Source organism: Colletotrichum higginsianum, chromosome 11 (genome assembly GCF_001672515.1).
Source record: "Colletotrichum higginsianum IMI 349063 chromosome 11, whole genome shotgun sequence".
Lineage (NCBI taxonomy): Eukaryota > Fungi > Ascomycota > Sordariomycetes > Glomerellales > Glomerellaceae > Colletotrichum > Colletotrichum higginsianum.
The window spans coordinates 224,144-249,696 of NC_030963.1; the positions used below are offsets into that span (position 1 = coordinate 224,144).

Sequence of the window (25,553 nt, forward strand, 5' to 3'; positions counted from 1 at the left end):
AGAGGACTCTGTACGTAGTACGAATACTTAGCACTAAGGTGACGTAATTCACTATTGCCTGTCCCTATTTTCGTCTGTCTATCCCTCTCCCCTCTTATCAGCTTTATTATTTAACACACACATCTCTAATTATAATTTCAGCAAAGATATTAACTATCTTAATTGAAACTCCGTTGTTTGTGATGGTGCCTTTGTGACACTGGCGCAAGCTGTAAGCAGGGTAGTTTTAACTCTAAGCAAAAAAGGGGCAAAAAACAGGGGTTAGAATCTAATAAGGGGTAGATTCCGTTAATGGAATACAGAAGATTCTTGCGCCGTTGGCATCTACAGTGCAGCCTCCGCCCTTAACGGCGAGCAGCGTGACAGGGCCAGACCATCTGCCCTTTTCGCGCCAGACGCAGACAAGGGACCCGATCTTCGCAACCTTCGGATCAGACGTATCCGGGCCGTTGCGTGAGGCAAGGGCGTCGTTCACCTTACGCGTCGCGTGAAGTCGCTTGATGGCTTCGCTCGCGTTTCAAACGGCGGCAGCACGTTTGATGATGGTCGGTGAAGGAGCCGAATCGCGAGTGAGTCGCGGGTACGCGCCGAAGACAAGGAGCGTGGGGACGATGCCATCCGAACCAGCCGTGTCGCGGATGACCTTCAGCGCCGCTTGGAGTACTGCCTCCTTCGTCATTCCACGGCAATCTTCTCCGATGACGGCGTAGGCGCGGCCCAGTATGGCGTGGTACCTCTCCACCTTGCCAATACAGTGATGTGCCTCGACGGGTACGCTCTTCACGCCGCAAGCCACGGCATCCACCTCCTGGCGGAAGTCGGCGGCGACGAAGTGGTGCCCGGCGTCCGCCACGATCTAGCCGGGTGGTCCTTGGTAGGTATCGATCCACGCGGCTCGAAGAGCCTCCCATGCGGACTTCGCGGTCATGTCCGGGGGGAACCTTCAAGCATAGAAGGCCGTGGCCACATCGACGATGCGAAGGTCCGGCACATTGCCGTCAAGGTAGACGACGTCAACAAAGGTCTCGTGATTGAAGGCGACTTCAACCCGAAGTTTGAATCTGAACCGCCGGGGGGGGGGGGGGGGGGGGGGGCGCCGTTCATTCGGCATTGATGGCACACCTTCGTAAGCTTCTCGATCGCGGTCATTTCGACTTCATGACCGGCTTCGTGGAGGATTTTGTGTGATCGATGGATCGATGGATGACCGAAGCGACGGTGTAGTCAACGAAGCTATGTGTCCGTTAGGTGACAATGAGCGACACGATGCTCTGGAGGTCCAAGGAGCATCCATGGATGACCCCATTTGCGGATCACAGGTACCATCGGCGTGCCGTTGGCGCATCATGTTAGCAAGATTGTCGAACTGTCTCTACATCCGATCCATATTGTGAAGGCAGATGAGGAAGGGAGTGCTTGCTGGGATGACGCGAAAGGCAATTGATCGGAAGGACGAGGGTATGGCGATAGTTCCGAGTGACGCGACGGAGCCAACTCGTCCGAAGCGTACATTCGCCTGGCCTGCTCTCAATTTGTCGACGGTGAGGGTATCGTGAAGTCGCTAAAGGGCAACGACGTGCGGTTGACCGGCGGTCGAAACACGTGAAGCGCCTGTATCGGGCAGGATGCCCTGGAAGACCGTCGATGAGTATGGGTTGAGGATCAGCGACAAGGCTTTCTTGTTGGCCTTTTGCTCGTATGGATCGGTCTTTCTGGGTTGATGAAAGACCGATGGTTGGTGAGGTTGGTGGATGCGAGTGGTGTTGGACGGATGTGCTGGTTGGCCGGGCGACCACTAGCTGCAGCTCCAGTGCTGATTATGTCAGCGGGCAACGAACCATGCACTCCACTACTGTGAAGTGGGCCAGGGACTGTTGGGGATGAACCACAAGCCTTAATTGAACCCCAGTCGCTCTTTCGCCATATTTTGGAACCGATGCATCCGAGCCGCTTGCTTTGCACACAGATTCCCACATAGATGCTATACAGCGGGAAGACGCATGTAATTAGGCTGTGGAAGTGCGGTTGTATTGTAAGAACTCTGGGAAAGGCAATCTAATAAGTGGATGAGCAATATACTCCTTGGAAGGCCTATCCTGCGGGCATACGTCTTTCCGAGGGCCGTAGGCGCCGGGTATATCCCCTGCGACATAAGAATAAAAAGGAAAAGGGGCCCAGCGTGCAGTCCGAGTCCCTTCTTGATTCAAACGCTAATTGAACTAACGTTACGTTGTTTATAACGGTGCCATTGTGACACTAGCACGAGCTGTAAGCAGGGTTGTCTGTAAATGGCAACAAAACAGGGGGTAGAATCCGACTAGGGGTAGATTCCGTTAATAGAACAAGGAATAGCCGTTGTAGACGTTATTTTAGACCTTAAGCCGCTGCAATTATGTAAAGGGCCGGTGGTGTTGGAATTATTCTTGTGGAGGTTTTGGAAACCTTGGTAAGAACACGAGCATCTTCGCACTCGCCTTCCTGGACTCTAATGGAAGGCTATCTCGTCTTCCTATAATTGAAGTATAGTAACTACTAAGCCTTGAGTTCGGGTTCAATCAATGGTCTATGAACGGACTTGCTGCATGTATACCCTTCCTACTTCAGACGCCCCAGCCAGCCCCGTCTTGACTGTGAAGTGGGGGTTGTACGATAAGAGGCAGTAAGTCAAAGCACCCACTTTTCGGCCACCCCCCCATTTCGGCCGGGGTTTTACACCAAAAGTACTACTTTTCACTACACCCTTTTATTAATAACTAATATAGATAAATAAATATAAAAAGTCTTATAAAATAGTTTTTTATCTCTATTTTATATATATAGTATTTTCTAACTTTATATAGCTTAGTAATATACTTAGTTTATAGTATAAAGTAAAAACTCTACTTTCTAATACTATTTTTAAGATTTTAAATTTTAGTATTATATAGTAATTATAGTACTTATAGTAAAACTACTTAAATAACTTTAATTATAGTATATATTTATATTAAAAGAAAGTAGATTTACCTATATAAATAGCTTATTTACTATATAAATTTAAAAATAGTATAATACTAGTAAAATATATACTAACGTACGTGCATAGTGAGCTGCGCATCATAGTGAGCTGCGCACGTCCACTGCCTTTCTACCTCTTAAACCTTTACACCTACTTTCCTCCACGTACGAACATGACTTCTTCTTCTAAAGAAAGCCGTATTATCCTTGCCCTCCAAGCTATCCAAAAAGACCCAAAAATGTCTGTACGAAGAGCTGCCTCCACCTTTGAGGTTCCTGAATCAACCCTTCGCACGCGACGCGCTGGTGTACTCCCACGAGCCGAGACGCAACCGAAATCAATGAAGATGACTATAACTGAAGAGGAGGTGATTCTTGAACGAGTTATTGACCTAATCGATCGAGGGTTCCCTCCGCGACAAGAAGACGTACGAGAAATGGCCGACCAACTCCTAAACGCGCGCGACGGGACGCGTACGGGACCCCGATGGGCAGAGAACTTCGTACGACGCGTCCCCCAATTGAAAATGCGATTTCGACGTCGAATCGACTATCAGAGGGCCTTAGCTGAGGATCCTACAATTATACAAGGCTGGTTTGCACTCGTGCGAAACACAATTGCAAAGTACGGAATACTTGATGACGATATCTACAATTTTGATGAGACTGGGTTCCTGATGGGAATGCTGTTGCATGCAAAGGTTGTTACAACGTCTGACCGTAAGGGAAGGCCTCGTACGAAGCAGCCTGGCAATCGGGAATGGGTTTCTGTCATTCAGGGTGTGTGTGCAGATGGCTGGGCGATGCCTCCGTACGTTATCGTAAAGGGCAAATATCACCTCCTCTCCTGGTACACCAACGGCCAATTCCCAGCCACATGGCGCATCCATCCAAGCGAAAATGGATGGACGACAAATGATATTGGCCTAGATTGGCTACAGCACTTTAATCAGTGCACAAGGACTCGTACGAAGGGCTCTTATCGCCTCTTGATCCTTGATGGTCACAACAGCCATAAATCGACCGACTTTGACGAATACTGCAAGGAACAAAGCATTATTGCTCTCTGCATGCCTCCCCATTCATCGCACGAGCTCCAGCCTCTTGATGTTGGGTGCTTTAGCCCGTTAAAGCACTCGTACAGCAAGGAAATCGAGAAGATGATGCGGATGCAGATTTCGCATATTACTAAGGATGACTTCTTTCCTGCCTTTAAAGCAGCATTCTTTGCCTCAATGGGCGAAAACAACGTACGAGCTGGTTTTAGACAGGCAGGCCTTGTACCTTTTAACCCTGAAGTGGTTCTTTCTCGCTTGGATTTCAAGCCAAAGACGCCAAAACCATCAAACTCACGGCCAAGCAGCCGAGGCTCCTGGGACGCAAAGACACCAACCACAGCACTAGAGGGCGTACGAAGTGCTTCCTCTCTTAAAAAGAAGATCCAAGCACATCAAGGTAGCTCACCAACACCAATGTACGAAGTAATTGACTTCCAGGCCAGAGGTATTAGCAAGTTAGCCTATAGGCTTGCTATTGTTGAGGCTGAGAACCGTAAGCTTCGTACGGGGATAGAGGTACTAAGTAAGCGCCGGAGGGCAAAAAAAACACGACTACGTCTTGGAGGGTCACTTAATACTGCTGAAGCAGAGGCACTACAAGTAGAAAAGGGTGGTGTTGATGCTGGAGGAGAGAATAACCCTCAGAAGGAGGGTCGTACGGAAGGTGCTGAACCACGCGCGCGACGATGTGGCAATTGCGGAAAGTCTGGACATAACGCACGAACCTGTGAAGTAGTTTGGGATAGTGATGAAGAAGAGGGTGATAAGTAGTTTTAATTGATTTCGTACGTTGTAGTTGAATTAACTTATATAAGAGGTAGAAAGGCAGTAGACGTGCGCAGCTCACTATGATGCGCAGCTCACTATGCACGTACGTTAGTTAAATTTTACTTTTATAATACTTATATAACTACTATTAAATACTTAACTATAAGTATATAATATAAAAATCTAATTAAAAAAGTATATATATATACTAAAAATAGCTTTTTTAATATAAAGCCTACTAAAATATTTTAGCTTAAGCTACTGTTAAGGACCACTAGTAAAATATACTATAATCTTAACATTTTAAGATTTCTAACTTTAAAGACTTAATACTTTATATATAGTATAGTAGAAGCTTTTATACCTATTATCTATAGTTATTTTATAGTTATATATAATATATAATATTTATAGATTATTTAGGGTTAGGGTTAAGGAGCTAGGGTTGTTAGTTTTAGTAGATTTTAGGTGTAAAACCTGGCCGAAATGGGGGGGTGGCCGAAAAGTGGGTGGTTTGACTTATCCATGTACGTATCTGGCTTATGAAGAACCCACCAAGCTCAATACCACGATACCGTACGTACGCTTGGTAATACTGTTCAACATCTCTCCTAACAACAGTATGATAATAGATAGCTCCTGCTAGAAGAGGAATCCGGATAGACGTCCGGACAAGATGTCGAGAAAACCTGTCGCGAACCTCAATACCCCACTCAGGCGTCTTCCATTCATCATGTCTTCCTCTAACAGACCGAGCTGTTCTTTCCCAGTTGATGAGAGCCAGACTGTTCCCTTGAAGTCCTGCTCCTCTCCCCGGCATCTGCCGTGCCAATGTCTCCATGACATTGATGTAGCACTTCACCTGGGCAGAGCCTGAATAGTCGGTATCTAGAAGCAGATAGTCGCTCTCTGGGACGATACAGCAAGAAGGCAAGAGGTGCCAGGCGTCTTGCGCCTGAAAAGTGCTTGGTGCAGGGTCGGTTGAGGGTACCCACGGGGTGACGATGCAGCTTTTTCTCTTCATCCTCCTAAACGCAGAGGATCCCCTTAGGAATCTCCTGACAACGCTCATCACATGTTGTGAACGTCTCTGCCACAGCGCCAAGTTGTCTTGTGTAGTAAGCCGTAGATCCCGAGACAGGTCAGCCAGGCAAGAGCTACGGTATCGTAGCCTGCGGCCGCTTGTAGGTGGCCGTTGGTTGATTTGAGGGGCAGGCTTAACTCGGCCATCACGAACAAATGAAAGCCAAACACCAACCCAACAGCCGCTGGCGTATCCTTAGGGAACGTTAGGTACTGGCCGGGTGCGAGTCGCAAGGAGCCGGTGCCGTGGTATTGTGGCTGGGTCCCAGTTAGAGTTGTCCCGGCCGCCGAACATATATGTCGACCAGTTGTCAAAACACCAAAGGAGAAACACAAATGCCTCATCTTCTGTTCCATCGTCCGCATTCATAAGCTCGTAGGAAATCTCATGAACATTCAAGTCGGAGAGATCGTGCGTGGATGAGACTCCTGCAGCAGGTATCCTACGCCTGCTTGCACCTTCGATTGGATATCGGTTGGGGTCCCCTACAGCCGCCGGGTACAGACCCGGCGCCTGCAGCATCCATTTCCCAGTCACGCTGTACAACGAACAAGACTTTTACAACTTCATCCACGACTTCTGCTTCGCTGGCTTACCCATTCTGGGCCTGATTGAGGAGGGTTCGCCATCGAGCCCTCTGGTTGTCATCCTTCGACGCGCTCACGCCTCCGCCCCTCGGAGGCGCACGCTTGATGACCTCCTGGGCCCTGCAGAGCCGTCCACGGAGGATCTACCAGACTTGCTTGATCCGGCCAACCAAGAAGAACCAATTCGGTCTTGCGAGTGCTCGGCATCGTTGTCGGAGCGCAGTCACGGACACTGCCGCACCTAGGCGAAAAACCCGCAACGCTTCCCGGTGCCGCCGCCGCCTCCATCAGGATTACTTGCGGCACACCGCACACCGACCCCGGCGGGTGCCGGCAAGGACAACCCCACCCCGGGCCCGTCTCGACCTGCTGCTCCTGGTAATTTTGAATGGCCAATCGCTATTGGCAGCACGCCTACCGCGGAGCCACCCGGTCCGCCCTCTAAGCCCGCTGAGAATGACGATGAGGTCGACATCGTCCCAGACGACGAGGAGGAGGAAGGGCCTAGAAGGATCGTGGAAGCTGCCAAGTCGAGCCAAGCACTGAACGACATCATCCGCACGCCCGACGACTCCGCCTTCGGGCATAACACGGCCGACTACTTCCACCTTCCGGTCGAGAACTTCGGTTCGGACAATGGCATCACCCTTCTTGGCACCAGAATGTCGGCAAGGCCACAGCAGTACCTTGACACCTAGATCATGCTGGAAAGACTAGCCAACCCTCTGGTCTCCAAGATGGGGCTATGGTCCAACCTACATACAGGCGACCAGCTGGAAGAGCGAGCCCACGGTGCTATCCTCGGCCACACGACGGGAATTGGCAAGACGAGGCAAATGTTCCTGGTGATCGCCGTCCTACGGCTGATCTATCTCTGTAATCTTGACGTGCAGGAGAACCCGCACCGCCACATCACGTCCATCTATACCGGCCCTCGGGACTGTCCCTCGGAGTGGAAGTTTGGGATCCGATGCGTATGCAACCGCAACGGTCTTAGCAGCCGGCTGATAGCGACCCCGCTGGTGTCTCAGCAGCACAACTTCCCTCACGTATTTATTACAGGAGCCAATCTGGTAGGCCAGGCCCTCAGAGACGCCAACGCCTTTCCACGACGAGATTACATCACCGTTTCCTAAGGACGATGGCAAGGTCCTACCTTTCATGCAGCTAGCCTCCCTTCCTGGCGAGTCAATGAAGGTAACAGAGGGTCATAACGCCATTAGACCCTACAAGGCTTCGATGGCGTTCTATAACCCTAGGAACCCTACTGTGACTTCCGAGGTAGGAAACTTGTATCTCTTGCGGAAACGAGAAAGAGTCCGGCGCTCTACTAGTACACAAAAGATTTGGATCTTGAGGGGAATCCACTATCGGAGAGTCAGTTCAAGGCCCAGATCAAACCTCCCTGGAAGATTAAATACACCATACAGGGCAGAAAGGTCGGAGAACCCTTGCATCTCTTTTTCGTCTCCCGCAGCGGCACCTCGCAAGGTGAACTAAACGACAATATGAGATTTGCAAATCTGACAGGTGTCAAGGGCAGACGCAACTTTAGCGGCTTGGTACAGTACCCTGCCGTGAAGTTCGGCCTCAGCATTCAATGCGGTGTCGTCTTCAATGCACACAGTGACCAAGGTGGCAACAAATTCCAGCGTGCGCTTGGCCGGCCTTATTGACCATGGAGGCCATACTGCGTTCTTTATCCAGTCGGAGTGCATCCGTCGTTGGCAGCAAACTCGAGAACCTAACAGCCCCGTTATCTCTTCTTTTCGCTGAACGGGATTCTTGCAAACTTAGAAAAAGCCTCCAGACCTTTGAAACAGAGGCCGGTAACATTCGGGAGATCTGGACAAACATCGTAAGAGAGAACCTTGACGACAATCTTGACGTCAACAAATATCAGCCGTTTCTGGATTGGGTACGGAAGTTTAGTAACTTTCTTCGGCCGCTGGTTGTTAGGAGAGACCCGTTTTCAACCGTCATGGGAAGCACCATCACGCCGCCGTTGCCGGAAATACATCAACACACCCGAAGGGTGGATCCGTCCGAAGAGGCCGTTGCAGATTATACTGCCTGCATACAGCAACTGTGGGGCCAACTATCGGAGAAGGAGAGAACGTATCTCACCGAGGCAAAGGCGGTAACTCAGAAAATGCTACAGCACTGCTTTGCCGGCTTCGCCGTCTACGGTCGTATGCAGCTTGCCTCATTCTTCTCGGAGACCCTCCGTCCCAATTTACCTGTCGTTCCAACCGTAGGGAAGGCGCTGTACCAGATTATTGGGCCCGTCCTCGAGCAAAGAAGGCTGCCCAAGGCAAGCGACATTGAAAACGAGACGCGGGTGTGACATGTCTGGTATTCACCCGTCTTCCACAAGATCAATGTCCAGGGGCCGTCAGCCCCTGCCCTTGCAGCGGCCAGCTCACGATCGGCCGCTCCCAAGACCGCAACCGCTTCCGTCGCCAGAGTGGCCAACGCTGGATCCAGCTACGAGAGAACCATAAGGAACATTATCGGCCTTGCCGAGCCAATTAGGAAGTGTCCAAGGGTCGCCGAAATTTACGACATCATCACGCACCAGGCACGTTATCATCTCCTACAAGCTCGGGATCGCAATGCCGGCGCCAAGACGCCGCCATGGCCCCTGAAGGGGATTGTTATGCTGGACACTCCGGCTATGGCGTTCTACGTCGCCTTCGCCCTCCAGCTGCGGGACAACGAGGAAAAGGCCCCTTTCATGAGCAGCGGTGCCCTCTTGCGGCCGCGCATCCAAGTCATGTTCGTCCCGGCCGTCTCCCGCACTAAGGAGGATATGCGCACGCTGGCAGTGCACTGGCTACAGCGGGCGGCGTCTTCCGAGGCAGATGCAAACATTTGCAAAGTGATCGTCACGACGTTCTCGGCCGCCGGCACTGGTCTTGACGGGCTCCAAAACACTCTGTCCTACATCATCTACCCCTTGGTACCCTTATCGGCCACGGCGGGAGAGCAGGCCGACGGCCGCATCCAGCGGACTGGTCAGCAGTACGACACGGCGAAGTACACCATCACTATCCCCAGCGACCTCTACGACCTACTCCGGTCATATGCGCGGATCAAGCTTGCCATTCGTGACGGGGAAAACAACATCAGCATCCCTCTGATCAAGGAGCTTCTTGGCCCAGCCGACGAGTCTTGATAGTCATAGCATCTGGTACACAGCCTGGGTCGTGTCATGGTAGAAGCAATGCCGCTCTGGAAGTATGTATATACCTACGGATCCCAGACGCATCCCAGAACGAGGCTGCCAAGGTCGAAAGGTTGGGCTTTAGGGGGTGTGGTCAGTGAGCTCCTGCGTCAGGCAAGGAATGGAGGCAGCTTCCCGGGTGTTATTCGATGCCATAGCTTCCTACCAGCCATCGAGATGTCTGCTCTAGCCAAACGGCAGGAGTAGCTATAAGCCATGCCGCTTCTTTCCACATTGCTCGCGAGTGATCTCTTGCCCGGATGGTCTTGAAACACGTCTGCGCCCGCGGCGACCATGGAGAGGTCCGTCTCAGACGCAGATGGATGAATCCATGCGTAGAGACGTTGCGCCCTGTAAACATTGCCAACCTGTGTGGCAATTTTGAAGAAGCAGTTGTATGCTAAGCCCCAGTCGCTGCTTTCCACGGCTTAGGCCGGAACGGGATCTAAGCCGGCTGCCACTCCCCGGTCCTGCTTTTTTCCTCCTTCATACTGTAGCGGCACAGTAAGTAGGGTGTACACAGCGTGGGGGCCTACCAAGCACGCTCCGAAGAGGGTGTCCTTTCGATAGAGGTACCCGATCCTTTTACCAACAGGCATTGGATTCCATAGCAGGGCGGGGAGATTGCGTCAACCCTGGGACATGGATCGTCGTGAGGTTGCTTGCCGGGTGCGGGGCTTGGCGCGCTGCACCGACCCAACGCGCCGGTGGGGTGGGCGGGGCAGGGGGAACCTACGCGGGATGCGGAGCGGCTGCATGCTTAATGAGACGACGGCAGTCGCTGCTGCAAAAGACACCAGGGAAGCACTAGAGGCAAAGAGCGTCAAGATGGCCAAGGAAAAATGGAAAGAGATGTCGTAATAGGTAAAAGGGGACTGGGGGAGAGTGTCCTGCGATTCTGTTCTAAAACTCGGTCCGAGAAGTATAATGCCCTTCTAAAAGATACAAATACCCTGCCTTCGTCCTATATCTCTGTTAGTATGAATCCGCAGATTGGACGTTGGTCAATCGAATCGTCTAGTTACGAATAACCTCACTTTCGGTGATGCGATTCGTAATTGTTATTGTTGTTACTTCGTTACTTATCCATGTCAGGGTCAGGAGGATCCCACACACTTCGGGGAGGGATGGAGGAGATACCTGAATAAATAGGAGGGCCTTGCCCCTATCCCCTTTCATCCCTCCTCCACAGACACACCTACAGCAAGCAGACTGACTGAACAGACGGAGCAAACAAAGCAAACGAACAAGACGAAAGCAGTGCGAATCATGGATCCCTACGCCCGATACACCGCCCCCAACGTCTCCTCCACCGGGGCCCCCCTCTCCCCGGCCCAGCTGGCCGGCTACACTGGCGATCAGGCGCTGCCGAGTGCCCCTACCAACAGCAGTACGTCACCCGCCCTCCTTCCCAGTCCTCCTCTAACTGCTCCTTTCGCAGTGCTCCTCCGCATGGCCGCGCCAGGCCAGGCCGCACAGGTCGTCCAGCTCCACCCCTCCCAGCTCGGCGGCCACCCCTCCACGGCGGCCGTAACTGTAGTGCCGGTAGGCTCTAGCCCGTCGCCTCGAACGCTGCCCCCGCCCTAAGCATCCATCCCAGCGCCTAGGCCCAGACCGACGCCAGGGCCATCTTCAACACCCCGGCCGGCGGCGTCCCTGGCCGTCCTCAGGGAACCATCCCCCTCCCCCTTCCGGTGACGACGGGCCAGCTGACCTTCTCCAACTACAACCCGTCCGGGTACGGAGGCCACAGCAGCATCATGACACCGATGCTGCCTGTCAACACCACCGTCCTCCTAAATGCTGGCACTGCGCAGTAGGCCCTCCCTTCCCCCTCCTTCAGCCTACATACGCTAACATTTGGAGGGCTAGGCAACCGCAGTGGATGCAGACGGGAGGCTTGCAGCAGTAATAAACACTAGCCAGGGCGGATTGAAAGGAGGACGGGCACAGGACCTGTAGGCAGAGGCCAGCTAGGTAGTTCTATCTCGATGCCTAGTACACTATACCAGAACCAAGTCCTGCTATGCGCAGCGTTTGTTGGATTTTCACCTCTCTCGCCTTGTGGTGCTATTGATGCTGTCTATACTAGACCTGGTGCAGAATGCTGATTACAGGACAGGGGTAGGGTTATGCTCCTCCTTCGGCGTTGGCTGTCGGGAGGGCCGGCGCTGGTGAAGGCTTGACTTGCGGACCCGGCTTCCCTTCCCTACGCGCCTGTAGCAGCCCGGTCCCCTGGCGCATCCCACCCTCTACCCTCCACAGCCGCAACACTCCAGTACGACAATGCCGACGGCGACATAGCCTGGTCGTTAGACGCTAACGTTCTCAACGTCTAGGCCATCCTGGACGCGCCGGGCCCGCCGCGAATGCTCCCGGCAGAGGAAATAACTACAGCCGTCTACAATCAGTCGCCTACTGCCTACCTGCTCATGCAGGACAGGCAGACCCTCAGCTGGAGCCCCGGGTACCCGGCACTTGTCGACGTTTCCCGCGATACCGTGCTGAGCCGCTAGGAGACGACCTAGGGCGACAAACAGCTTGCGGATGCGGAGACATTCCACCGGACCAGCTTCACCAACGTGCGGCCCTGGGGCGCCGGGCCCGATGACCGGCCGGCGACGCGGACGAGCGAGTCCGACTACGTCGCCGCCCTCTACGACCTGGAGCGGCGCATCGCATGCGAGAACGACCCAGCGGACGGACCGGCCATAATGCGGCGGTCATGCTACTCTCCCGGCGCGCGGGCTGGGGTCTCGACGGCTGCCACTGGGCCGGCGTCCTCTTCGACCGCCTGTTCGGTGACGCCCTCAACTTCGACAGCCTGCCGGCCACGCGGGGGCGCTATTTCCAGCCCGCCATCCAGTGGGTTGCCGACGAGCTCGGCTTCCTCGGCTGGCCATTGTCAGGCCTGCTCGAGACCGACCTGAAAGCGGCCATGCCTGCCCAGCCGAGCCAGACCCTAGACACGACGTGCAGCTTGGCCGTGCCCTCGTGCCTCCTCGGCGCTATCCGGCCGCGCATGGGCTCGGGTGACCGCCTCTTCGACTACGCGGCACATACGCAGGGCCATGGCTCGGCCTACGGCCTTGGCACCCTGCTGGGGCTGCCGGCGTCAAGAACAAGACGGGCCGGAGCGCCGTCGACCCAGGGCCGGATCCGCGTCTTGACTACGCCCTCAAGGCCACCTGGCTGTAGCTCGTGCGCTGCGGGCTCGGCACCCACGAGGCCTGTCCCCTCTTCCAGTCCGCCCTCGTGCTGTCCAACACGGCCCAGTTGGACTGGGCGTGCGGCCAGCGCATCAAGCGGCCGATCGAGGTCGATCCGCTGACGGGGCGGTGGGCGCCCCACCGCCCGCGCGCGGCGCCGCCGACGGCGCCGGCGAGGGTGGAGATCACCATCCTGGATGACTCGGAGGAGGAAGACTCCGACGGCACGGCCACCGTGGTGGGCGGCTACGCCGATGACGCATCCTCCATCGTCGAGCTCGGGTACTGCGCTGCGCGGGCCACGCCTCCTGCCCGCGGCGTGTGGCTCGGTGCTGCGGGCCGGCTCGCGCGCCGGCCCGGACTGCGCTCCAGTTCTCGATAAGGTTCTGGGGGGACGACGCCATCGTGGAGGACGGCCTGGTGGGCTGGCTGCAGAGAGGAAGTCTCCGCCTGGCCAACATAGTGCCGATGCAGTACTGGGGGGCAAGGGGCGTTGACCTCTCGTACGCGCTTGCTGCTTGCGTCCTTTCCAAGTCTACTTAAGTATCTAGCCCATCGCATCCTTCCTTCTAAGACCGTCAGTCCTTCAACGCCGAGGTAGCCATACTCGAGCGCAGAGCCACCTGACCCACCACCACTATCGCTGGAATCGCCCCCTGCATTCACTGGTCTCCCTACCCGCTTTGCTCCTTTGATAATTTCGTTTACGCACTTAGATCGTAAGTTATGCAGCGCCGTGTAAGCTGCTACCTTCTCCTCGTGGGATAACTAAGCCCAGCTTGCCAGGGTACAGTCGTGGAACCTCTCGAGTACATAAAGGTAGCTAATACTGCAGATCACCTCTAGGAGATGACTGCATCGATGAAAAGACTTGAGTTCGCAAATGGAGGGCTATGAAGCGGCCGTTCTTTTCTAAGGAAGCAGCATCCGAAAGGCTTGCTTTTGTACATGTCCGAGATCTCATAATCGCGGCAGTAAGTTTGGATTTCAAGTCGGGCAAGCTTCAGGCCATCCTTAGTCGGGTTGGCACTAATGTACCACCGTAGCAGTCGCTTACCTAGTAGTGCCCCTGTCCCCCGTCTCCCCCTAACCTTGAAGTTGCAACTGCATTGCGCCTGCTCCTTCCATATGATTTCTCGGCCTAGCCCTCTTGTTTTGGTTGGTTTCCACTGCGGTTCCCCTTCAATCCAACAACAACCAAACCTCCTTCAATACGCTTCAAATACCAGCCCACCAGCCTCATAGGAATCAACATCCCGCCACGCAATTAGATTCATTAGCTTCGTTACATCTACTACGTTACTTTTCTTGCTTAACAGGAATAGCTTGTGACTTAGCCGACTTGCTGTCCCCTCCAATAAGGCAGCACATTTGAGGCTTCGACCGTCTTTTTACCTACGAGTCCTAGCCCTCCTATTTTAAACTTTCGTGCTCTTATGGTAAGCTGCACTCTCCTACCTGATTACCATCAAGGCTCTCCTTGCCAACGGAAATAGATCTGGTGCCCACCATACAATGGCGTCTACTCTGCCCCAAGCATCGTTTGCTGCAACCGGTCACCACCATCGCCACCACCACCACCAGAGGAGCTGCTCTTCCTCTCTCGTTTCAGAAAAATCCACAGCAAGCAGGACGAACCCCCAACGTCTGGAGAAGCCATACGCAAGCTCGAGTTCCTAGGAAGACACAGAACCCCCACGCCCACACATGGAGCCTCCACGCCCGCCAACCGAACACGAGTGCGAGTGGTTCTATAATGGACTTCCGAGCCGTCCAAAACTCGTAGCAAGGTCCAGCTTGACGCCTTTTCGGTTTGGTATTGACGGGCGGTCGTCAGATTTGAAAACTCTGACTGTTGTCGGCGACCATGCTATCGTCGATAAATGGAATGATGAACATTCCCCGTTGAGGAATCAGATATTGGGTATCCTCCGCCTGCAGAAGGTTGACTGGCACGCCATGGATGTTCTGCGGATTGGGTACACCGGCGACGAAATGCCTGTAATTGTTTCCATCTCAGTCGCGAAGAACACACTGTCATGCGAGGTAGGCAATCAGGTTGCCTGGGACTGCAGAAATGCTCTTCTGGAACATGGGCTCTACGACGTTCACTGCGAGGTCAAGGAATCGAATCTTCTCACTCTCGCGTCTGCCCCCGCAGTCCTCCGGCAAGATTCTCATCAGATTCCTCCCTACTACTACTCCTACATGTATCAGCTCTCCGACCAGCTAGGCACAAGCATTGCAAGCCTGGACCAGCCCCGCCGTGAAGGCACAAAGGGTATCTATCTACGCCGAACCGGTGGCGACCCTGCCGAAATATTTGCCTTGACCTGTCGACATGTCTGCTATGACGAGTCTGAAACAGGTTGCCTTCTGCCGAGAGAAGAATCTTTGCCTAGCAAGCCAGTTATCCAGCTGCCGGACAAGACCAAAAGTCAGTTGATGACGGAGCTTGAAGGCCGCAAAACGGAGGCGATCCAAAGGATCCAAGCGGAGAAGGACAAGGGAGAGTGCTACGACAACGAGGGAGACAGAAGATCCGCGAAGTTGGCCAGATACCAACAAACGATTGCTAAGACCGAATCTTTCTTACAGTACTTCGCCCACCGCAAAGCTTTGGAGACCAGGGTTTTCGGCCACGTCGCGTACGCCAGAGAGTACGCAGTGCAAGATTCCAAATTCCTTAGCGATTGGTGCTTGATACGGTTGAAAGCCGACTCTCATGAGAGACGCCTTTCTGAACTTTCCAATCGCGTCTATGTCGAGGGACAAGATCTAAAGGCACGGTTTCAAGCCCGTACGTCGTCGGAGATCCGAGACCTTGACCATGACGGCACTCTCCAAATAAAGGGCATCGTCGCGGTTTCGGAGCTTCAGGACTCCAAAACGAACCTCATTGTGGGAATGAGGGGTCGAACATCAGGACTCAAATTCGGGCTATTCAACCAGGTCCTATCCGTCACCCGCAGGCCTTTCAAAAACGGCCTGGAGCTTGTCTCCCAGGAGGGTTGCATTGTAGCAATCAATGCAGGCAAGACCTTCACTAAGCCAGGCGATTCCGGCGCCTGTGTCTTCGACCTGGAGGGACGCGCTGTTGGGATGGTTACGGGAGGCATAAACCGGAATGACACACCGGAAGCGGACTTGTGGAAGCACTTTGGTCTGGAGAAGGAGGTGGACGTGACATACACCACCCCTATGGAATGGCTTCTGAAGGATATGAAGGCTTGCGGGCTGTCGCTGGAGATCGTGTGACAGAATGGTACACGGATAGGGACGAACTGGGGCTCTTGGTGGTGTTGGTAATTGAAAGGGCGAAAATCCATTCTGGGCGTTACGATTACGTTCAAGGCCACAGTGTTTATCGGTAGACAACCCTCTGTATGTCTGTCTCTTATAAATTAAAACAAAACCGCTTAACTCCGTTACTAGAGTGTCCTTAGTCTAGTTAATACAGGCTTGTTGAGCTTTTAAGCGCGAGCGGACCATGACGGCTTACGTCAGATCGTCGAACCACCACGTCGAATTATGGGTCTCAGAGTAATTACCTAAGGTAGCCCAAGACTTACAATGGCTGGCTGTGGGGCCTGTGCTTTTCAATACCATCTCTGCGCTATCCCTTCGACATGGCTGACTAGAAGCAGGGCAAGAAGCTGGCGCAGTTTCTTGAAAACATGCAGTCTTCTTTCGATAAGGAAAGCAACGACAGGTTGTCTGGCGAAAAGATACATATGCAGGACACGATGTCCGCGAAGCGCAAGCGAGACGACATGGGGGCTCGGACACTTGTGGAGCCAAATGTCGGCGAGCGCCTTCATAGGCAGGACGCGACGTCTACAAAGCACAACCAACAGTCATCTCGTGGCTATGTTCTAGGCCATGGCAAGAGCAAGAGGCTCAAGGTGGAGGCGTGGAAGGAACATGTTCCCAATTTTTTTCGTTGCTTGGCTGGGTGGAGCCCAAGGCGCTTGTGGACTGGCGGGAAGCCATCATCGGACCCGGACGCGGTGCCGGTGGGCCCGTTGTTCTGATTCTCATAGGGCCCGTGCGGTGTGGGAAGACGGAGTGGGCGTTGGGGTTTGGGAAACCATATCAGATGACGCACGAGTTCCGATTTGATGATTTGGTGGATAAATGCACCCATCTTGTCTTGAATGACATTGTTGGCTTTGGTCGGACCGCAATAGCGGCTAGGGACTGCGTCCAGCGATTTGTGCAGTAGGGGAAGCCCACAATCTGGACTTGGAACGAGGATAATGATCCGCGCAAGCGTCGGGCTGTGGGGAAGTTCCTTGCGGAGTTCCCGGTTTTGGAAGTTAAAGTAGATGAGCTGCTTTATCGTGAGCAGCAGTAGTAGTCTGTAGTACAGTAGATTGAATCGAGTGTGCTTCTTGGATTGAGATTGGTTACACTCTCCCCCGATCATTGTGAAATACGTGCATGAGAGGAGGACGAGTTTAGACTGAGGAATAGAAAGGATTGATGATGCGTCGCGTCGCGTTGTGTTGCGTTGCGTCGCGTCTCTCGCTCGAATCCGTGGAGTTAGGTAATTTACGCGTCTTGTGGGGCTGTTGAAATCCTGTCCCACTCGTTGGTGAGATAGATTGAAATGCTAGTGTGGCTCGTGGCGAGACGGCCCCACGACTGCAGACTTCCATATGCTATACCCAGGGAGGAATAGTGCTGAGCTACGACTCCACTTCAACAGCCTCCAGTGGATCTGTCAATGAGCGCACAAGGTGACACCACTGCGGAGCACCGGTTGTCCCGTCAACATGGACCCCCCCTCTGTTCCAACGTCAGCCTCGGTTCCTTTCAGATTAACCTTACGTCCTTCACCACCGTCATGCTTCCTCCGCCCGACTTACCTCAATAATCGACGGAAGCTATGTGCAGCAATATTGACTGTCGAGAACGTATTAAAGAGTGGCTGTTGGCTCTGCCAAGCGACACTCTCGACCTTGCAACACCCACCGACGGCGTTGCTCTTCTGGCCATCAAAACATCAAAGAAGCGATCCCTTGAGGAAGCCCTCACCCCTCCGCTTTCCCTTCACGAGCCGTGCACCGCTACCTCCGTCTTCCGAATGGCCGATCCAACCGCGACGATAACTCCCAAGAAACGTCGCCTCGTCGACTTAGACGCCACCCCCTGCGGCCCTGCCGAGATCCTCGCATCGATCGACTCGGCATCACAGACCGGCAGCATCGCCACCACGTCCACAAGGACATCCGCCTCCCGCAAATCCTCCCCTACCAAGCAGCTCATGTCGCTCGAGCTGGCAAACGATCCTCTTCACTTCGCCTCGCTCGACATCTTGGAAATTGACCCGTCTGCCGCTCCCGGCCTGAGGGACGTGTACCTCGACATCACCGGTTTCGCATCAGGGGTCAATGTCATCCCCAAGAACCACCGTGTAATATAACCCACCTCTCCATCGCAGTGCTCTGGAGAAAGATACCTTAGCCTTTTACTGACGTATCCGGGCCAACCGAACTGCAGCCCGACCTCCCCTCGTCTCTCCCTAGAGTTTCCGACCAAGCCTTCTTCCAAGTCGATTGCGAGCAAAAGCGGCGAGGCCCCGCAACCAGCTACCCTATGGTAGAGCGTATTGTCAAGGCATCTCATTTCTGTGTGCAGGAACAGGTCGACGAAGCCGGCTGGGGGGGCGAAGTGCATCATCGCCTTCTGGAGGCGGCTCTGCGGCGGCCAGGTACAGCCATCAGAGACGATATGGTGAACTTTTTCCACATGTACGCGTCTCAAGCTCTTTTTCATGTTGGGGATCGGGCTAAAAAAAGTGTGTCTGCCGTACAAATAGACCGACTGCCGCCGTTCATGGTGCTAGAGCAGGCTCACGAATGGTCGATTACTGTATGCTCGTCGACTGCCCAGTCCTCCTTCCAGACGAACCCTCGTTAGACGATGCCATCAGGAGGACGCGAAACCTGTCGGGGCGTGACACGCTCAACCACACACCCTCCTTTCTCCTCCGTGACAAGCCAATATCCCTCAGCATTGAGTGTAAGAAACGCGATAGAGGGCTCGACAATGCCGATTTGCAAATCAGCTCGTGGCATGCCGCGCAGTGGAGATACCTTTTGATGCTGTGCAGGAAGACAGGGGCCGATGTCTCTGGTCTTCCGTTCCTGCCCGGGCTCATAGTCTCGGGTGCGGAATGGTACTTTGTGGCGACCACTCGCGCTGGCAACAAGACGGTAAGTCGATAGGGTCGAACAATATTTGGACTTTTGCTCATAATGTGGGACAGACTTTGTGGACCAGGCGGTGCATCGGCGCAACCACTAATGTCGTTGGCACGTACCAGATCATTAGGACTATCCAGTACTTTTCGTGGTGGACGCAGACGGTATATTGGCCGTGGTTTCAGGAAAAGGTGCTGGGTCTTGTGGAAGCTGATGACGAGGGTTGATTGTATGTACAGGCGTCTACATTCTTATGATAGAGGCCAGCACAAGCCTGATCCAACATTACGAGTCATCCCATCCCATTCTTGTCCTAAACGTGGACAAGAAAACAGCAAAGGAGTCATTTGTTATTCTAACTATAGCTACGACGTGCTGGTCAACCCTGATACACGCCATAATGTCGATACCACGCCCACGTTAAAAGACATGTTGGCTCGTCATAAATCCTAAAACCCAATCCATCCAAACGTCCACCCTAACATCCCCCATCCTCAGCGGTACGTTACTAACCACTGAGTCTAACACACTCTTGTACGTATCTAAGAAGACATTAGCATCTTGCAGCTTATACAGTAAGTTGAGGTGGCGGAGGGCGGTCTGATCGACCATTTGGTGAAGGGTTGTCTAGTTCAACGGGGGAAGGTTCGGACCCTCGGATCTTGATCGGACCGGGATTGCAGACGGGGTTGTCGTTGCTATTAACGGGCCCTGTTTGTCGTGAGAGAAGGAGGTGAAAGGTTGACGAACAGGGGAAGGCTCCAGGCCTGTGAGGTGGCGGTGCCGAGGGACTGTTTGCCTCGAGAAGAGCTACAGCTGAAGGGCTGACGATGGCGGGGTCGCTAACGATCTCGGCGAGGTCGACATCGACGAATATGTAGATGTTGCAGGAGGTGACCTCACTACTTGTCGCGTTCGTAAAGTGAGGAGCTTATTCTGCTTGATCGAAGGGCTTTGCAAGTGTCTACGAAGAGCCTTTCTTGACGATGCGTGATGGACGCTCTGCCACCTAGTCGCCCTTGTCGGCCGTCGAGGCGGCCTGGCGGCCTACGGGTCATTTCTTCTGGAGTTTTCAACTATCGTGATAGCCCTTAGGCAGAGCTATCTGAGTAATCTACATAGGGTTGAGCCGAATTCCTCTGCAAAGGTTCTGTCGACTCGCAATACCCTTCAGCTAAGCGGGTAATAGGGCTCAGAGTGTAGAGAAACCCTGCTGTATTGATGGCTATGTCTTCACAAAACTTCACCAATTCTGGTTCTGTTGTGCAGCACAATAACACTGGCAACGGCTTGCAATACTGCACCGTCCATGGCAGTACAACCTTTGCAATTCAAGATGTGTGTCGGACCATGCGTTGCTAACCTGAGGTATTCTCATTCCAATGTCAATCGAACGACATAGTTGGAATACCCATGTCGAACTACGGCCGACCATCCCGTCGCGAAGATTTCGATCGCCATTATCTGCGCCTTGCCACTCGCATACGACGCCGTGTCCCTCCTGTTCGACTTCTGGGAGGACGAATGGCAATACAGCCGCGCGTATGGGGATACCAACATGTATGTTATGGGCCGTATCGGGGAGTACAATGTCGCGCTGGCATTGCTTCCCGACATGGGCACTGCGGCAACGGCAAGGGCGGCGGCCGGCGTGCGATTGAGCTTTACTCGCCTGAAGATTTCCTTCCTTGTGGGGGCCTGTGGTGGTGTGCCGGGCACGGGACCCAACGAGGTGCTCCTAGGCGATGTGATCATCAGTAAGAGCATTGTGACCAAAAACACTACCTGCGGAAATCTTGGCCGGCCAGGCAAAGACATTCGCAGCCTGGCTGAAAAATTTTCGACACAGAATTGGGAAAAAAGCATCTGCAGAAGAAGACTGGCGTATATCTGAAACAGCTACAGAATGAAGCGGTGCGCCAGAGTCGTCGATCCAACTATCAGTATCCTAGTGTGGCCGAAGACAAGTTATTCGCACCAACCTATCGGCATAGGCATTGCGCACCGCATCCGTGCAGCATCTGCAGCGAAGAATCAGATGGCTTCTGCGAGGAAGCGATTGGCGCGTCCTGTGCCGAACTCCGTTGCGACGATAATCAATTGGTGCCTAGAGGGCGCCAGGAGACGAACCAGAACCAAGCGCCAGACGACATGCGGTGTCCCAAAATTCACATCGGCCGCATCGCATCCGGAGTCACGGCGATGAAGTCGGGCGAACACCGCGACCGCGTTGCGGCTCAGCTTGATGTGATTGCCTTCGAGACGGAAGGCGCTAGCGCCTGGGATGAAGTGCCGTGCATCGTTATCAAAGGAGTTTGTGACTACGCCGACAGTCACAAGAATAAGAAATGGCAACCATATGCGGCGGCGACGGCAGCATCGGTGATGAGAGCCGTTTTGGAGTGGTACGCCTCATCGACAGGTTCAACGTCGACAAGCGTTTCCATTAATGCATATCAATAGTCTCAAGCCATTGTTAGCCCCATAGTCCACAGCTGCTGACACGTGAGATTACAAGTATCTATAGAGTATTTAGCCAGTCTCTTAGTTGATTGTCAACTAGAGAAAGGCCAACCAAGAATACCTCTACTTAACCTGTTCTTTGCTTGTCTCATTGCGTGTTGTTTTAAGAGTGTGGGATGATTATACTAGGAAGCCTGCCGCAAAAGCAGGTGACGATTGCCGACAAGGCGGCTTAGCACCCATCGGAAACCAAATGAGTTGATTGTTGGTAGTACACAGACCAACTGGCCGTGACAGTTCGCCTTGCCCCAGAGATTCGCAAGTTTTCCAGTCGTGTCAGATCATCTGGCGAACTTTTCGCCACGGATGGCACCCAGGGCCGGGATGGAAAATGCTACCTTAGGCGTCCTTAACGAGCGCCTAAAGCCTTAGCCTGATTGGACCTGACGTCCCTGCCCCGATACCACTTGCCTTACGGAGTACATGTTTCACGTATCGCTGTACAGCAGGAAGCCAATCGCGGCCCTGATGCGGTCCCAGAGCCTTTCCAGGGAGTAAACATTCCTTTCCTATGTTCTTTCACATGAGAGCGAACTGTCACGGCTACCTACATATTAGCTTTTGCACAGAAATAGGTACAATTAAACCTAATTAGGCTGAAGTTTGCGAAAATCGCAAATTTCTAGCTTTCTCAACAAATGCTGGCAAAGTTGAACGTGATGATCAAAAGACGAATCCTCTCACGTACCAGTCCGTGCACCGGCTCAGGTTCCCCGGTCTCTCCTCGAATGTGGAGTGGCGTTGATAACTTGACCTCGTTTTCGACAGGCACATCGTTTGTGACAGCTCGATTTGGCTGCTTCTCGTGACAGGGCTCCCAGCACAGCGGCAACCATCGCCAACGGCTGCCAAGAAAGCTAGAGCGGGCCCTGCCAGGTCGGAGTACATGCGAGCTGGTTCCCCGTGCGCTGTGCCTCTCCGCGCCCCCGCTAGGACCAGGGGACCATAGCACCCGGTCACTGCGTTTGGAGAAGAAATTGGGACCTCGTTGTAACGGATTATGATGCTGGTCCAATGGCCACTCCAAGAGGTGTGGCGGCGATCTTTTGACCGCCCTTCGGGATTTGGTCAGAGTCGCCGAACGCTCATCACACGGTCCAGGGAGTCGTTGGTTTGACTGCCCAGCCGCCGCGTAGCCGTAACCCCCGGTAACTCGACAGGCAATAATAAGTTCATCCCGACAGTCTGGTAACTAGCGTTGAACCCTAGCGTGCAAAGCACATGTGGACCGCTGCCCAAAATGGCAGGTGTCATCGGCCGTGAGACCTGGCCGATTCTACGCCCAACACCACCCACTGCAGGCGACGGCACAAGCAGGGAAACCCAATGGACAATTTGCCAGTTTCTTGGCACGATGCTGCGTAGAGCAGTGACTGAATCATGGCACAGTATCTCTTCTGGCGCAAACAAAATGTGCAGAGATCGTCTGCGACGCGGGGTCTGGACACTGACAGATCGCTGATCCTACATTAGGCATAGATAGTCCTTGTGTGTCTCGAGCGAATTTGGACATGGGTGGCCTGCATTAACCCCTGTTTGCGCAGTGGTCCACTCACGCAGATTGGATATAACATAACAAGATGGTGAATTAACCTGTTGCCCCACACGCTTTGCAGCAGCCGGAGCCTGGCGGGCTTAGGTAAGGATGACCATTCGAATCCTGTCCTTCCTCAAGCCAGGGAGGGGCTTGCTGAAGGATGTATGGCACCGTCTAGTTAATAGATACTAAAAGCGATTGTCGAGATGTGCGAGACGAAGAGACGCCTTGACTTTACGTCACCCGAGATGCGTTATGCAAGAAATGTCATTACTAGGCCAACCCTGGGGCATACGCCGCCTTCAACTACACCTCCACAGGGATGCCAGACGTTAGTGTAGGTATGCAGAGGACCATGCAAGGTATGGCCTGGTTCCCGAGCTGCAAGTCTGCATCCACTGCTGCCTGCGTCTCCGGTCGCAGTCTATGTATCGGATCCCGACCAACTACACGCCGGCTACGCAGAGCTGCAGGGGCCTTTTTTCGAGAAAACGCCTTACGAGACAGAAAACTCTGTACGAGAAGTCAACATGCCAGGCTGACACTTATCAGTCTCCCAGAGGCCTCAGGTGGCGTCTATAAAGCCAACGGCCTCTTATGCATGAACCGCGATACACTCCTCGTTTCTTCTGATTGTCAAACAGATCCTATATTTCTCTCCAAAATCTGACATTCACAATGTCTGTCGCTAAAGCTCACAACATGCCGTCTTGCAAGGATAAAAAGATGCTCAGGATGGGCACCATGGGCATTCTTTGCAGAGGAACCAAGGTTCTGATTATCCGCCGCAGGCTGAAGACCCCGGAAATCAGAGAAAACGGTCCACCCGGTAAACGCCAACATCTATACCTTCTCCTTCCCGTGCGAAACACACATGTGCAGTCGGAACTTTTCTTCTAACAAGGATTCATAGATACCTGGGCCTTTCCGGGTGGTGCCTTGGAGAAGGGCGAGACCCCGGAGCCGGCAATGAAGCGTGAATATAAAGAGGAGGCAGGCGTGAAAGTGACCATCCAGCCCATCGGAGACGAGCCTGTGTGGGGAGAGACCGACGACTATCTGGTTGACGACTGGCGCTGTTTCTTCTTTATTGTCAAGCAAGTTGACCCTAATGAGGAACCTAATGTTAGTTGATGCGTGCTGCTTTCCCCTTCCCCCTCATTGTTTTCTGCTCCTAGGAAAGTGCAGTATTCTACATCCAGGACTAGATGCCCCTTTTGCTCCTAATTCAAGGTGTTGCGTAGAAAATCAAGATGCTAACTCCAATTATTGCCCTTGCAGATTATGGAACCGCAGAAGCACGTTGACTTGATGTGGATCGACTGGAATGAGTTATGGGCCCTGATATCGGCCCAGATTATGGATGAAACGGCCGGTGGTGCCAAGGAAGATGCGTCCGGCAAGGACAACATGAGATTCTTCCCGTCGATGATAAACATGGTCAAGAAATACCCGCTTCGCTCTGATGCGGCTTGCTTAGAGAAGCGCCTGTAATAGACATGCAGTCTAGGCCTAAGAGGACTATACGAGCTTAACAAGTCGATACTCGGCTGTTGTGAGGCGTTCCAGCAAGCGGGGTATTGTGAATCCATACGGGTCTATGCTTCGTGACCTTAATGGTACAGCTTATTAAGAACAATGGACTCCTTACTGTTGAGCTCCTCTCGGGCCTCACAGCTGGTTACTACCCCGTACGCCCGGAGCTTCTTGCCCTCCACCAGGCTTTCAGCCTAAGATCCCCTCCGGGTATATCGTCGGTATTCCCGGCCACGTCGACGGCTTCGAGCCTGGTAACACCTTCAACCTCTACGACAACTCATAGTTCCCCTCCCTTGTACTGGGGCCCAAGCCCTATAATTCCATCGGCGATTCTTCGAAAGCTAAGGTTGCCCCGACCTTCAGTGGAGGTGTTCCCAGGGGGTAGCTGATCAAGAACACGAACTGGTGCGGAATACAACCAAAAAGCTACACTTCTGAGACCGGTTCCTGGCATGCCGTTAATGACTGTTATGTCACGAGACATCGTGAGGCAGAGTACACTGTAGGCATGGGAGAAAGGAGTAAAAGATGCTTAATTCTAGGAAATACGAAGTGAGTGAAATGTGGCCTATATATATACATATAGGCACGTGATAGGCACGTGTGAGGACTGTTTCAGAGAGCTAAAAATAGGGGGATTTCCCCTGTGACATGTTACGCCCAGGGCGATATTTGCTTTGACGAAGCCCCTCCGACGGGAGATAGTAACTTGTCGTAGTGACGTATAGGGTATCCCTGTACGTACGTGTGGGACTAGGTGCTCCAGACGGGTATATTTAGGCCCGTCGGTTGCCCTATTCCCCTTTTCTATTAGAT

The 25,553-nt window shown here is 53.3% G+C and overlaps 11 protein-coding genes across 11 annotated transcripts; all 11 read left to right on the plus strand.

The window, feature by feature from the left end:
• Positions 1-6,599: 6,599 nt before the first annotated feature.
• Positions 6,600-7,192, plus strand: CH63R_14429 (uncharacterized protein; the record flags this gene model as incomplete). Its single annotated transcript, XM_018309403.1, has 2 exons — positions 6,600-6,690; positions 6,786-7,192. 2 exons carry the CDS (start codon positions 6,600-6,602, stop codon positions 7,190-7,192), a joined length of 498 nt encoding a protein of 165 aa, XP_018150646.1.
• Positions 7,193-7,195: 3 nt separating this feature from the next.
• CH63R_14430 (uncharacterized protein) lies at positions 7,196-7,630 on the plus strand (the record flags this gene model as incomplete). Its single annotated transcript, XM_018309404.1, has 1 exon — positions 7,196-7,630. The coding sequence occupies one exon, from the start codon at positions 7,196-7,198 to the stop codon at positions 7,628-7,630; it is 435 nt and encodes a 144-aa protein (XP_018150647.1).
• Positions 7,631-8,475: 845 nt separating this feature from the next.
• Positions 8,476-9,672, plus strand: CH63R_14431 (uncharacterized protein; the record flags this gene model as incomplete). Its single annotated transcript, XM_018309405.1, has 2 exons — positions 8,476-8,835; positions 8,884-9,672. The coding sequence occupies 2 exons, from the start codon at positions 8,476-8,478 to the stop codon at positions 9,670-9,672; spliced, it is 1,149 nt and encodes a 382-aa protein (XP_018150648.1).
• A 1,317-nt stretch (positions 9,673-10,989) lies between these two features.
• On the plus strand, positions 10,990-11,540 carry CH63R_14432 (uncharacterized protein; the record flags this gene model as incomplete). The annotated part of the gene is made up of 3 exons (XM_018309406.1): positions 10,990-11,110; positions 11,162-11,265; positions 11,328-11,540. The coding sequence occupies 3 exons, from the start codon at positions 10,990-10,992 to the stop codon at positions 11,538-11,540; spliced, it is 438 nt and encodes a 145-aa protein (XP_018150649.1).
• Positions 11,541-12,445: 905 nt separating this feature from the next.
• CH63R_14433 (uncharacterized protein) lies at positions 12,446-13,311 on the plus strand (the record flags this gene model as incomplete). Its single annotated transcript, XM_018309407.1, has 2 exons — positions 12,446-12,883; positions 12,919-13,311. 2 exons carry the CDS (start codon positions 12,446-12,448, stop codon positions 13,309-13,311), a joined length of 831 nt encoding a protein of 276 aa, XP_018150650.1.
• Positions 13,312-14,636: 1,325 nt separating this feature from the next.
• CH63R_14434 (uncharacterized protein) lies at positions 14,637-16,187 on the plus strand (the record flags this gene model as incomplete). Its single annotated transcript, XM_018309408.1, has 1 exon — positions 14,637-16,187. The coding sequence occupies one exon, from the start codon at positions 14,637-14,639 to the stop codon at positions 16,185-16,187; it is 1,551 nt and encodes a 516-aa protein (XP_018150651.1).
• A 419-nt stretch (positions 16,188-16,606) lies between these two features.
• CH63R_14435 (uncharacterized protein) lies at positions 16,607-17,286 on the plus strand (the record flags this gene model as incomplete). Its single annotated transcript, XM_018309409.1, is given in 3 exon segments — positions 16,607-16,785; positions 16,809-17,145; positions 17,155-17,286. Coding segments are annotated over 3 exon segments (648 nt in total).
• Positions 17,287-18,018: 732 nt separating this feature from the next.
• CH63R_14436 (uncharacterized protein) lies at positions 18,019-18,357 on the plus strand (the record flags this gene model as incomplete). Its single annotated transcript, XM_018309410.1, has 1 exon — positions 18,019-18,357. One exon carries the CDS (start codon positions 18,019-18,021, stop codon positions 18,355-18,357), a length of 339 nt encoding a protein of 112 aa, XP_018150653.1.
• A 436-nt stretch (positions 18,358-18,793) lies between these two features.
• CH63R_14437 (uncharacterized protein) lies at positions 18,794-19,365 on the plus strand (the record flags this gene model as incomplete). Its single annotated transcript, XM_018309411.1, has 2 exons — positions 18,794-19,150; positions 19,204-19,365. The coding sequence occupies 2 exons, from the start codon at positions 18,794-18,796 to the stop codon at positions 19,363-19,365; spliced, it is 519 nt and encodes a 172-aa protein (XP_018150654.1).
• Positions 19,366-20,365: 1,000 nt separating this feature from the next.
• On the plus strand, positions 20,366-21,601 carry CH63R_14438 (Phosphorylase superfamily protein; the record flags this gene model as incomplete). Its single annotated transcript, XM_018309412.1, has 3 exons — positions 20,366-20,476; positions 20,541-20,895; positions 20,988-21,601. 3 exons carry the CDS (start codon positions 20,366-20,368, stop codon positions 21,599-21,601), a joined length of 1,080 nt encoding a protein of 359 aa, XP_018150655.1.
• A 2,275-nt stretch (positions 21,602-23,876) lies between these two features.
• Positions 23,877-24,692, plus strand: CH63R_14439 (NUDIX domain-containing protein; the record flags this gene model as incomplete). Its single annotated transcript, XM_018309413.1, has 3 exons — positions 23,877-24,027; positions 24,112-24,323; positions 24,480-24,692. The coding sequence occupies 3 exons, from the start codon at positions 23,877-23,879 to the stop codon at positions 24,690-24,692; spliced, it is 576 nt and encodes a 191-aa protein (XP_018150656.1).
• Between the last annotated feature and the right edge of the window lie 861 nt (positions 24,693-25,553).